General features: G+C 49.0%; 1 protein-coding gene across 1 annotated transcript in view; it reads right to left on the bottom strand.

Annotated features, from left to right (window-relative positions):
* Fat4 (FAT atypical cadherin 4) overlaps positions 1 to 11,551 on the bottom strand; it is a 140,729-nt gene extending 129,178 nt beyond the window's left edge. Inside the window, exon 1 of the mRNA XM_052730403.1 lies at positions 6,292 to 11,551. Within this exon, the coding sequence (XP_052586363.1) occupies positions 6,292 to 11,466 (5,175 nt within the window). The 5' untranslated portion in view covers positions 11,467 to 11,551. The remainder of the gene's footprint in view (positions 1 to 6,291) is intronic.
* Between the last annotated feature and the right edge of the window lie 1,126 nt (positions 11,552 to 12,677).

Here is a 12,677-nt window from a genome sequence, read left to right as displayed (position 1 = left end):
CATTTCCACCACAAAGAGCCACTAAAAGAAGCTGCTCACTTGTATAATGAGTGAAGGGAGCCTGGCACTTCAGGCAAAATAACCGACGATGTTAGTGGTAAGATTTGAGCTAACAAGCAAAACTTTGAATTGTGAATAATTTTTGATCATCCCCGGGGAGTTGAGAGTTAATACATGCAAAGAGTTTTCTGAAAGCCAAATGTCATGTGTCACCATAAAAACAGATGCACATATCACTGAAGGAGGACAGCAAGTGCAGAGACAAAGTCACAGGCTGCCAGTGGACTGACGTGCAGTAACCAAGGTCTGCAAGAACACACCATGGGGAAGGAAAAGTCGATGGTGCTGGGGGAAGCCTTGTTCATGTGCAGTGTGAATCAGGCGAGACCATCATTCTTTGTCATGTAAAAACGGACTGAAGACGAAAGGCCAGACCTTCAAGTGAGCATTAGAATAAATCACTTCGCCTGGTGCACTTCCTTCCAAAATAGTGATTGTCCATTTTTTTTAATTAAAAGCTCAAAAATACTGACAATGAAATAAAACAACAAATAGGCAAATACAAATCAGACTAAGAAAGCTTCAGAATGACAGAAACAACCAACACAGTGAGAGAAAGACCTATCGATTAGAAAACAGGCACAAAGGATGGATCTGACAGGGGTTAGTGATGAAAATATACAAGGAACTGAAACACATCAATAGCATCAAAAGGAGCAACACAGTTAAATCGTGGGCAGAAGACCAGACAGTTCCAGAAGAAGATGCACAGACAGATGGCCAAGTCTGTAAAGAATGTTTAACATCGAAGAGCTCCAGGCAAACATGAGCCCAGGCTATGACACTCCACTCCAGTGACACTCCACTCCAATTAGAATGGCTGCCATCTAAAGACAAGATTAGAGCTGCAGGCTGTAAGAATTTACTCACATGACCATTAGTTGGTGGGTTAAACAGCTTCCCCATGATTATAACGAAATCCCTTGATCAATTTATGAGGATAAAGGGTTGATTGTGGATTACAGTTTTGGAGGCTGCAGTTTATGACCCATTGGCATCCTTGATTTGGGCCAGTGGTGAGGCAACAGATCGGGTTAGAAGTGCAAGGTAGAGTGAACTGGCTATACCGTGAGCCAGAGAACAAAAAGGAAGTGGAAGGAATCATGGGTACTGGCCTCCTCTAAGGACATTCTGAATATCCTAAATGCCCCCCACAAAGCTGCAGCTCTCTAGGATTCCACCATACCTCAGTAGTGACACCACAGGGACCAAGCTAACAAAATCTGAACTGCAGCAGTGGAATGCGAACTGGTGGCTCTATCATGGAAAACACAAGAATTTATGTACAAACATTAAAGAGAGAAGTGCCATTGGTTACAGTAACCCATCACTGGATGTGTCCAGACAGAGGAAATGCAGACCTTGGAGAGACAAGTCCACATCCTTGTTGACTGAGCACTGTATAGCAGCCAGGATACAAAGCCAACCAGCCCCTGGGAGCATCAGGAGCTAAGTGGTTAAGGTACACATGACACATGTACAGTGATACTACATGGTTGTCAGAATAGTGAGACCTGAAATCTGCAGTTTCATGGATGAGCCTTGAGGGTGTGTGGCTGAGTGAACTCACCAAGCACATGCTGATGCCACATGATCTGTGTGCCTCACTCAGACCTGAGAGTTGATGGCGTAAGACGAGAGTACAGTGGGATTCACAGAGTCAGGTGTACTTGGAGGGGAGATGGTCAGATCTGTGTCACAACTACACCACTGCCATTAAGAGGAAAGTATTTCAAGAGACTTAACACACAGCAAGGCAACCACAATGGCTGATGATACAGTATATTTGTGAAACATGTAAAGGAGCTGTGAGCTATGGACTCTCATAACAAAATAACTGTGTTGTGTAATAAAGTGACAGAGTAGCAAGGTTTGACTACATCATAATAAACATACATACACACATACGTGCATGCATACATATAAAGGCACATACATACATGCATACACACATACATACATAAATCACACACTATCACACATATAAACACACGCACATACAGAGACATGCATGCACACACACAAACACACTCATACACATACAAACATATTTTTCAGAACCTTCATTTATCCATCATTTAAAACAAGCATATTTGAAATTTATGAAATAAACTACCAAAAAAAAATCCTGTCTGAGAGAGTCTCCATCATTTATACCAGTATTTTCTGAATTACAAATGGCTGACAGATACATCTTAAAGAGGCAGAGACCCACTTGGAAGGCAGCACAGACCGCAGATTTTCACGTAACTACATGGGTACAACTGCTGATCAATATCCTGCTGTGTTTCCTGTAAGTCCCAAGGCAATGTCCTTCCTGGGTTGGTAAAATCAATAATTACCTGACAGGACTAAACCAAAATGCTTTTCCAGTACTCTACTCAACCTACCCATTTGAGAATGGAGTAATCTCAGATATTTTAACTGAAAAATAAAACAAAACAAAACACCACTGTGCAATCTACCAGGAAAAAAAGGTTTGAGATGCCTACTGTATTCTGTAAGTCATGAGTCAAAGAGAGTTTTTAAATTCAAGATATCATTACTTCAGATTTTCAAGTTTGAACATGTAGCATCTTTAGACAAAAAAGAACATCATGTCCCATGTGATGTTAACAAGCCAGTATCCTCTATTTTTCTGTTGTTTTGGTAAAACTAGCACCTCAGTTACTTCTCTGTGCCTGAGATATAATACCAAGACTGAAAGCAACTTACAGACAAAGCGTCTGCCTTGGCTTATGGATCTAGAGGGATCAAAGTCCACCATGATGGACAGGCATGGCAGCGAGCCACAGGAGCAGCAAGCTGAGAGATCACATCTCTACTGCAAACAGGAAGCGGAGATGCAAACTAAAAGTGGGTCACGGCTACAAACTCTCTAAGCCTTCCCCAAAGACTCTTCTACCAAAGCTCCACCTCCTAAAATTTCCAAAGTATGGAAGCCTGTGGGGGACATTTCTCATGCAAATCACCACAACTAATAAAGAAAACTAGTTAAGGTGCACCCTTAACCAGGAGGCCCTTAAGGAGTCTCAGAGGAACATAAGGGGATCCAGAAGCCAGTGGCCTGGAAAGCAGCCTATGTGACCCTGGTTAGGTGCAGTCCCCCTTCCCCTCACACAGTCGCCCTATGTCAGACCACCCTTTATTCCCTCTGTTCCTTCCCATTTCTGACGATCCTCATTTCATTTGTAGAGCAGAAGTAATTACTATTCTCTGTCCTTATTCAACTGATGGGTCGTCAAATTTACACCCTCCCTTCCCACGGCTTTTCTTAGACTCACTCCTCAAAGGAGTTGTGTTCTGATCTTGGTTCGTCTACCATGTTACTCAGTGTAACAAGTTTGCAGCACCTACTGCATGCTGGGTAATAAATGAGACTGAAATAAAAAGGACCAATATAACCAAGTCCCTGGTCATCATGAGGTCTAACTGAGGCTCTACACTGAAAGTTTGCAAATAAAACAGATTTCTAAATTTTAATTAAAATTCATTAAATAATTGACATATTACAGAAGACAGCCTTTGGAGGCATTCCTGCCCTGTCAAGCTTCAGTTTTGACAGGCAGATTGAGAGAATGTGTCCTTTGGGCAAGTGTCCAGAGTGACCAATATCAAAGGTACATCTCCCATGCCCATCCCAAAAGAATGCAGACCAATCGTCCAACCCTCTCATCACATAGAATGCGTGACATTGTGACACTGGCCTGAGTCCCAAGCAAGCAGCCCAGACACCTATCAGGTCAGACAAATGCATGTTTTCAAATACTTTCAGAAGTCTGAACCTGGAATGGAACAATGTACAAGTCACCTCTGCCGTTGACGCTTTATGTCTTCTCATTGCAGAATCATAATAAACCAACTGAGCAAAAGAAAAAAACTAGCTTACTTTACATATTGGAAAAACACAATCAAGAATAACATGGAATTTTACCTCCAAACTACTGCTTTCAGTATTCTTTGGGCATAACAAATAAAATATTTGTTTTTAAATTTCAGGAGTGGCTGTAACTTGGGAACTCAAAGTTGGTTTACAATTTCTGCACTTTAGTATACAGAGGGTATCCTGATCCATGGGTGAGTGTGCTCTCTCACTCTCTTTGTCTCTATGTCTCTCTCTGTCTCTGTCTCTCCATCTCTGTCTCTGTCTCTCTGTCTCTGTCTTTCTCTCTCTCTCTCTCTCTCTCTCTCTCTCTCTCTCTCTCTCTCTCTCTCTGTGTGTGTGTGTGTGTGTGTGTGTGTGTGTGTGTGTGTGTGTGTGTGTACAAGAGAGAGAGAAACAAGTACGGTCATACAGGTACACACACACACACACACACACACACACACACACACACACAAACACACACAAGTCTTCAGATCAATTCTCCCTTGGTTTGTCAATACAGAGGACCCTAGAAGTCTGAAAGAATATGTTTCATACTCATATTAACTGAGGTTAGAGTAAAGACATAGTGGGCATATTGCTCCCATTCCTAACAAAAGTTATTTGTAATAATAATTATTTTTAGACTTCATGCCTGTTTCAGAGACATCACTGTCCGGCACATTTATGGCAAGTCAATCTTCCCCTATTGAATAGATAAATCACAGGCGTAATGGATCTTCTAATGGCACCCATGAGCATTCCTTCCCATGCTCTGCACTCCTCTAATAAAAGCAGTTGAGTGAAATAAACACCTAATCAGGTCATCTGCTTAACAAATTCAGCCATTATCTGAGAGACTTAATTGCCAGCCTTCAGTAAATATTTTGGTTTTCAAACTAATCAAAGCTGTTCATCTCAGAAATAACTACAGAGAAGAAAGTGAAAGATGGAATAAGCTCTAATCAAATAATGATTTAGGCATAAATCATGACCTGATCCAAGCCAAAGACCTCTCATGTCAAGACCTCTAAAGAAGTAGACATAAGGAGACAATTTAACTCTGAAGCCTCTCGGGCAAAGATGTGCAAGGAAAAATTGAAATCCATTTACAATGACATCACCATTGGGAATTATATTTCTAATGAGCACTCATGCCCTCTGATCCCAGCCACAGGATGCAACAGCTAGCAATCAGAAAAAATAAAATCACGGAGAATTTCAAAAGATAACAATAAAAACAAGCCCTCAAAATGAAAGCATCCTTGGTCTCCCCCGAGGAGAAAGCAAGCAAATAAACATAGCAGCCCCTATTTCACCACCGTGTTGTGTTTGGACCTCTGCCACGCATCAGAAACCACACTTGATCTTTTGAGTTTTTGGCTGAGGGGCAGAAGCTAGGACATCTCTGAGGGGAGTGGGAAGCAGGAGGGAGGACTCAGAAAACATCCATCAAGCATTCTAGAAGATAGCGGAATCAGTTCTTGGCGATTTTCACACAGCCCAGGAAGGGAGGAGCCTAACCGAGAAGATGTCAATCAGGGATAGTAAGATGGGCCAGGCCACAATCCAGCCTGCGCCTTCTGGGGGATGGGCATGGTACTGATTTGTGCCCAGAGTAACCTTTCCCACCTGGAGACAGGACAAGCGCCTGCATCATCGCATAACAGCACACTTTCATCCCAAGAGTCGGAGTGGAACTTCAGATCTAACTGTTCACAGCTACCTGAGTTAGTTTAGGAAGAAAGAGAAGCCTTTGCTCCATGCCAGGAGGTAGTTTGTAAGCTCCTCAGGCAGAAGAAATGAGAAATCTCCACAAACTTGGCTCACCACGTTGAGATTACTCACTGTCTATAAAGAATCTGCCAAGCTTGCTGAGGATGGGGAGGTCAATGCTGTTCTGATGTAAACTGCCACGCAGGCTCCAGCACAACCCAGCTCAGAAATCTAACCCACTCAGGGATCTAGGAAAACTCTTCACCTTGGAACAGGGATCTCCTAACTCTGAGACCGCCCATCCCCCAGCTGATTTCCTTACTGAGAGAGTTCTATGTGAGTACAGTGCCTCTGCTCACACAAATGGGCTTTAATTACTTCTGCAAATGCAAATGCTCTGTCAGTAGCCTAACACTCATGGTTGCAATTAAGGAACATTCATTTTTTTAAAAAAAGTTCATTATTTATTGTAACCTGGATTATAGGTGCATTTTTCTGAAACTGTCAGTGTGTGACAATATTTTCTAAATTGTCCCTGTTTATAAACATAGCCATGAAAACACAGTTAAATCATAGAGAGTAATCACAACAACAAAGTCATTTAGAAAAAGTCCACCCAGAGTAGATAATAAAGGAATACAAGCTCTCACCTCTGCTCTCTGTGTCCTGGGAAAGGCAGATGACTTCTCTATGGCATAAACATCCACCAGGTAGAGACATGCTCCCTGCTCCCGGTCCAAAATGGCTGCAGTTTGAATGACCCCAGTCTGCCGTCCAATGGTAAAGAGACGTCCAACAGTCTTTTCTTCACAGTGAACGGAAACGATGTAATATTCCACTGGAGCCTCTGACCCCCTGGGGCTAGCTGCTTCTATGGATATGACATTCGTACCAATGGGCTCCCCTTCCTTCAAGATGGTTATGTATTTGTTCTGTGTGAAAACAGGCCCATCAAGGCCCTGGAGGATGACGGTCAACTCCGTGGTTGACTTCCTCCTCTCTGGGCCCAGGTCTGTGGCTGATACTATGAGGTTATAGATAAGCTGTGAAGGCACTAATGCAGAAGCCACACGAAGGTCTCCACTGTAGCGATCCACAGTGAAGGTTTCTGTGTCTCCATTGACTATTTCATACTCCACCTCTCCATTAGCGCCTTCATCGGGGTCTGCAGCCATGATGGTAGTCAAGACAGAACCGATCATGGCTGAAGGATCTGCAGCCAGGGCGTTTTGTGATATAAACATTGGGACATTGTCATTGAGGTCTGTCACCAAAATGGTTACATTTTTCAAAGCATACCTCCTACTTTCTATAGGCACAGCTTGATCATTGGCTTTCACTGTTAACTCAAAGAGATTGGCAAATTCCCGGTCGATCTCAGCACTGGTGTAGATGGTTCCTTTGACTTCATCTATGCTGAAGTGGTTGCCTCGGGGCATCTGTTGGATGATGGCGTAAGACAGCTGCCCATTGATATCCGCATCTGGGTCATGCGCTGTCACAGAAATGACAGATGTACCAAGAGGGATGTTCTCCACTATAGACTTAAAAATGTCTCCCGGAGGAAAGCTTGGGGGGTTGTCATTGAAGTCCCTCACATGAATCACCACTGACATTGTGGATGACCGAGGAGGTCGCCCTTGGTCTTTTGCTGTGATGTTTAATTTATATAAAGACTGTGTCTCAAAGTCCAACTTCTTGGCAAGAAAGATACTCCCAGTGTTTGGACTAATACTAAAAGTCCCATGGTTGTTTGATCCTGTGATGGTGTAGTGTAAGTCTGCATTGACACCTGAGTCAGAATCAGTGGCAGTAATAGAGGACACCAGTTCACCAATCCTCATGTTTTCCAAGACATCCACAAATAGTGTTGACTTCGGGAACGAGGGCGTGTTGTCATTTTCATCCAAAATGTCAATACTTAGAGTACAGGTTGAGTTGAGGGAGATGGCCCCTGAATCCACTGCCTGGATGAGGAGGGAATAGGCCGGGGTCGCCTCATAGTCTAACTTACCTATAAGAGTCACCTGACCAGAGAACTTGTCTATGGTAAACTGTCTTTCTTCGTTTCCTTTGAGGATAGAGTAGTGAATGAGGCCGTTATTTCCTTCATCCACATCGGAGGCAGACACCCGTAAGACCTGGGTCAGATTGGTCGCCGTCTCTGACACTGTAGCTTGGTAAAAGTCTTTTAGAAACTTGGGGGCATTGTCATTGATGTCCTTCATGTAGACATGCACGGTGGCCTGGTCCTTCAGAGGCTGAGGGAGGCCCTGATCTGTGGCTATCACTGTGAAGCTGAAGACTGCTGTCCCCCGTCTCCTCATGAGTGACTCCCTGTCAAACTTGTGAGTGTTGGTGATTTCCCCAGTGACAGCATGCAACTCAAAGTCAGGCTGTGCCACCTCAAAAGCATACCTTACTTCCCCATTAGGCCCGAAGTCTTTGTCCACCGCACTGACCTTGCCGACGAATGACCCGGCCCTCTGCTCCTCTTCGAAGTAGAATGTGTAATTGGTACTATTAAACAAAGGCCTATTGTCATTCACATCTTCTAAAATCACAGTGACATTCACAGTAGCACTTAGGGGCTCCACTGCCCGGTCAGAGGCAACAACCAATAACACATATCTCTCCTGAAGTTCACGGTCCAATTCACTTTTGATGTACAACTGGCCATCTGGGAATATGCCAAAGGCATCTCCAGTGTTCCCATCTGTGATAGTGTATGCTATTTCCCCATTTGCCCCAGAATCTTTATCGGAAGCTTGCACTTTAAAGAATCGAGAATTCACAGGCTCCGACTCAGAAAGTGTGACCTCATAGGAAATCTGGTCAAACACTGGAGGGTTGTCATTTACGTCATGGACATAAACTGTTAAAATGATGCTGGAGGAGAGCTGGGGGACACCCATATCAGAGGCCAAGATTTCTACCTGGTATGAGCCAGCGTGGACATCCAGCGGAGCCAGCAGACTGATGTTACCATTCTGCTCATTGATAGCAAACAGGTTCTTGGGGTTCTGCTTCAGGCTGTAGAGCACCCTGCCATTGACACCCTCATCAGGGTCCACGGCTTTGGCCTGGAAGATGCTATGCCCTGCCTGCCAGTTCTCCACTGCGTTTATGCTTTCTACTGCCTGGAGGAAGTGGGGAGCGTTATCATTCAAGTCTTTAACTGTGATGTTAACCACAGTGTCTCCCGTTATTGCTCCCCCACTGGCCACGACTCTCAGCTGATAAAAAGACTGCTCTTCCCTATCAATCACACTTGCTGTGGTCAGCTGCCCTGTGACAGGATTCATAACAAACATACCTCTCTGGTCCCCAGTAGTGATGAGATAGCTAATGTTAGCATTGAGGTCCATGGTGGTGGCAGAAACACTGCCCACGTGGTACCCTAGGGCCACATTCTCAAAGACCACGAAGCTGTAAGCAGCCTGGCTGAATACAGGTGGGTTGTCTTGTGTATCTAACACCGTGACTGTTACTATGGCCTGGTTAGGAGACTGTAAATTGCCCCCATCAGTGGCCACTATTTGCAGCTGGTAGGCTGTTTTCTCTTCTCTGTCTAGGGCCATTCTTGTAGAAATAACCCCGCTCTTAGCATTAATCTGAAACCTCGACCTGTCCCCAGCTGATATACTATACTGAACAGTTCCATTGGGACCCATGTCTGGGTCGGTAGCAGACACTGTGGTGACATAGCTACCTCCAGGCTCATTCTCCTGAATATGAGCGAAGTATTGGACTGGGTAGAACACAGGACTGTTGTCATTGATGTCCAGAAGACTGACATTCACCTGAGCTGTGGATGACTGGGGAGGGGAGCCCAAGTCTGTCGCTAGAACCAATAGACAGTAGAAAGCTTGTTCCTCTCTGTCTAGGGAGGAGATAGTACTCAGCCTCCCAGATACAGGATCCAGGCGGAAGAGCCTTTGGTCACTCTCAGCCTCTTGCAGGGAGAAGCGCACTGTCCCGTTGTCGCTCAGATCCCCATCGGTTGCCCCTAGAATCAACAGCTCAGTCCCAGCTGGAGCGTTCTCAACTACAGACACCTCATAGCCTTCAGGCTGGCTAAACACGGGCTTTTCATCATTGACATCCAAGACAGTTACCACAAGCTGGGCATAGGACACCTTGGGGTGGACCCCCTGGTCTCGGGCACTGATATTCAGTACAATCTGGGAGGCGAGTTCACGGTCAAGGCCCCCCGCAGCACTGGTGGTCACTAGACCACTGTGCTCACTAATGTGGAACCAGCCCAACCCATTTCCAGAGACGATGCTGTAGCGCAGGTTAGCATTGAGACCAGAGTCACCGTCGGTGGCAGACACCCCACTCACATAGCTCCCCGGAGGCGCCTCCTCGCTCAGGTTCACTCTGTACACTTGCTGCGCAAAGACCGGAGGGTGATCATTGATGTCATTGACAAAAATCACCAAGCTGGCCACGGAGGAGCGCGCCTGAACCTCGGCGGTAGGGGGCGCCCCGGAGTTATCCGAGACGGAGACTGTGAGGTTGTAGGAAGGAATTCGCTCGCGGTCCAGGGCGCTGGCCACCTTGATGAGACTCAGGTTGGGCACCTTGCTCCTCTGTACCTCAAAGTGGCGTTGCTCATTGCCCCCGAGAATCTGCACTGAGATGTTTCCATTGGCTTCCGGGGAGTCCGCGTCGGTCACGGTGAGCAGAGCCACCACGGTACCCACCTGCGCGTTCTCATCCACCGAAGCGTAGCGCGAGGTGGCGGGGAAGTAGCGAAACTTCACTACAGGGTCGTTGTCATTGACATCCAGCAGCTGGATGATCGCTTCCGCGCGCCCGGTGAGCGAGGGCACGCCCCGGTCCGTGGCCTGCACTGTCAGCGAATACTGTCGCCGGGCCTCAAAGTCTAGCGGCTCTCGCACGGTGATGAGCCCCGTCTCCGGGTCCATCTGGAAGGGGGTTCCCTCGTCCTGCAGCCGGTAACGGATGTCCGCATTGGTGCCCTCGTCTGCGTCCGCCGCCGCCACCTGCAGGACACTCGAGCCCACAGCCGCGTCCTCAGGCACCCCCGCCTGGTAATGGGAACTGCCAAACACCGGGGGATTGTCGTTTATGTCCTGTACAGTCACATTGACCTGAAGGTAACCCCGCCGCTTTGGCTCACCCTTGTCCTCCACCTCCACCAGGAGCTGGTACTGAGGCGTGACCTCGCGGTCCAGCCCGCCCTTGGAGACCAGGTGCAGGAACGCTCCCTCGCCACTGGGGTTCAAGGTAATGTCCAGGCGAAAGCGACCCGCCTCGTTGCCGCGGACGATGCGGTAGGAGCGGTGGTCCACGCCGTTGGAGCCGATGTCAGAGTCCGTGGCGGTGTCCAGAATGACCTGACGCCCGCTGCCACTGTCCTCCTTGAAGGTGACCACGATCGAGGGATCTGGGAAGACTGGGGCATTGTCGTTGAGGTCACGCACCAACACCCGCACCTCGGTAGGGTAGGTGGGCGCGCTGGAAAGGACCACCAGGTTGACCACGTCGCTGGGCAGGCTCTCGCGGTCGATGGTGGCTGTGGTGTACAGCGCTCCGGTGCTGCTGTTAATAGCGAACAGGGCGTGGCTTTCGCTGAGCCGGTAGGTGAAGCCTGGGCGCGTTGGGATGGTGCCCACCAGAGTCCCTGGGGGCTGCTCTTCCATCACCTGGAACACCTGACGCTGTTCTGCCGCTTGGACCCGGGCCGGGCCCGGGAGCAGAGACAACAACCCCCAGACTCGCAGCAGCTGGCACAGGGATGGAGAGAGTAGCGGGAGCCGCCTGCGGCCGGGAGCCGGGTCTGCGGCCAAGTTCATGGTCCTGGTTTCCAGGAACCGCGAGAGGAAGAGAAACAAGGTGAAGGAAACGGGCTGATCCGGAGGGCTTCTGAGTGGCGCCAGTAAAAAGCCAGTTTGGCCGGAGATCTCTGCAGTTTAGAAGAGTGAGCAAGGGGCAGTTGCCCAGGAGAAGGCTCCTGGTGGCCAGGGAGACGCGCAGCGCAGGGGAGGATGAGGCGACAAGCGGCGGGGCATCCCTGGGCTCTCCCGAGAAAGTTTCCAGGCCTCCAGACACTTGGATTGGAATCCCGAGTCTGAGCGTCCTGACCGCGGATAGGAGTTGCGAGAGGCGGCCTGGATTTCAGGACCTGAGGAGTCACTCACTGCACGCACGTCTCTCCAAAAACTTTAGAACTTACCCAGAGCGTGACGCCGAACAGGACAGAGCCAAGGGCCGTAAGCCCCTGCACCCCGGAGACAGAGCGGGGACGCCGGGAGAACCCGAAAGTGGAGGTGCAGACTCTTCTCGGATTTCGCTCCGGGGGAGCTGGGGAGGTCGTCTCTGGATCGGGCACCCTCGCGGAGGCAGCAGGGGCACCGCGTCTCCAACAGCGCTCAGCTCCGTCCCCTCGCTGGTATCCCAGGCTGCCCAGGCTGCCTTTGAGCCAGCCGCTGCTTGGAGCCCGAGGTCCAGCCCAAGCTGCTGCAGGCACTGCTCGGCATCTTTCACCTCCGCGCCGGCATCGATAGTACATCCACAGAGCGCGGGTTCCCCTTCCCCCTCCGCGTCGCGGGGGTCGGGCAGCAGCAGCGGCGGCGGCAGCAGCAGCGCTGGTTCCCCGAGTCCCCTCCCCTCACCATGCCAGGGGCTCTTCCCCGGGCGTTAGCGGGCACCAGAGCCCCCGGGAGCGCCTCGCCCTTGTCCTGGGATCTGTGCTTTTATTGTCCCGGGTCAGTTTCACTTTGTAATCCGCTAGGCTTTGTGTTTGGGGAGGGGTGGGTCCCTCCTTCGCGGTCCCCGAGGACGACGGGGACTCGGAGGTGCGGTGCAGCTGCACGGGGCGCCGGGTGGGCGCGCTCCTCCACAGCCAGGGCTCAGAGGTGGCACCACGGCGGATCTGGAGCCCGGCGAGTCCCCCGCTGCCTCTCCGGGTCCCTCGCACTCTCCCCGCCCCTTCCCCGCTGCGCGCACACACGCACTCACACACACGCGCGCACACACGGAGGGGGGAGGGCTGTCCGCGATCGCG

This window comes from Peromyscus californicus, unplaced genomic scaffold (assembly GCF_007827085.1).
Source record: "Peromyscus californicus insignis strain IS unplaced genomic scaffold, ASM782708v3 Scaffold_9__1_contigs__length_137607984, whole genome shotgun sequence".
Lineage (NCBI taxonomy): Eukaryota > Metazoa > Chordata > Mammalia > Rodentia > Cricetidae > Peromyscus > Peromyscus californicus.
Note: the sequence above shows the minus strand (reverse complement) of the source record. Positions and strands in the feature narration are given on the sequence as shown.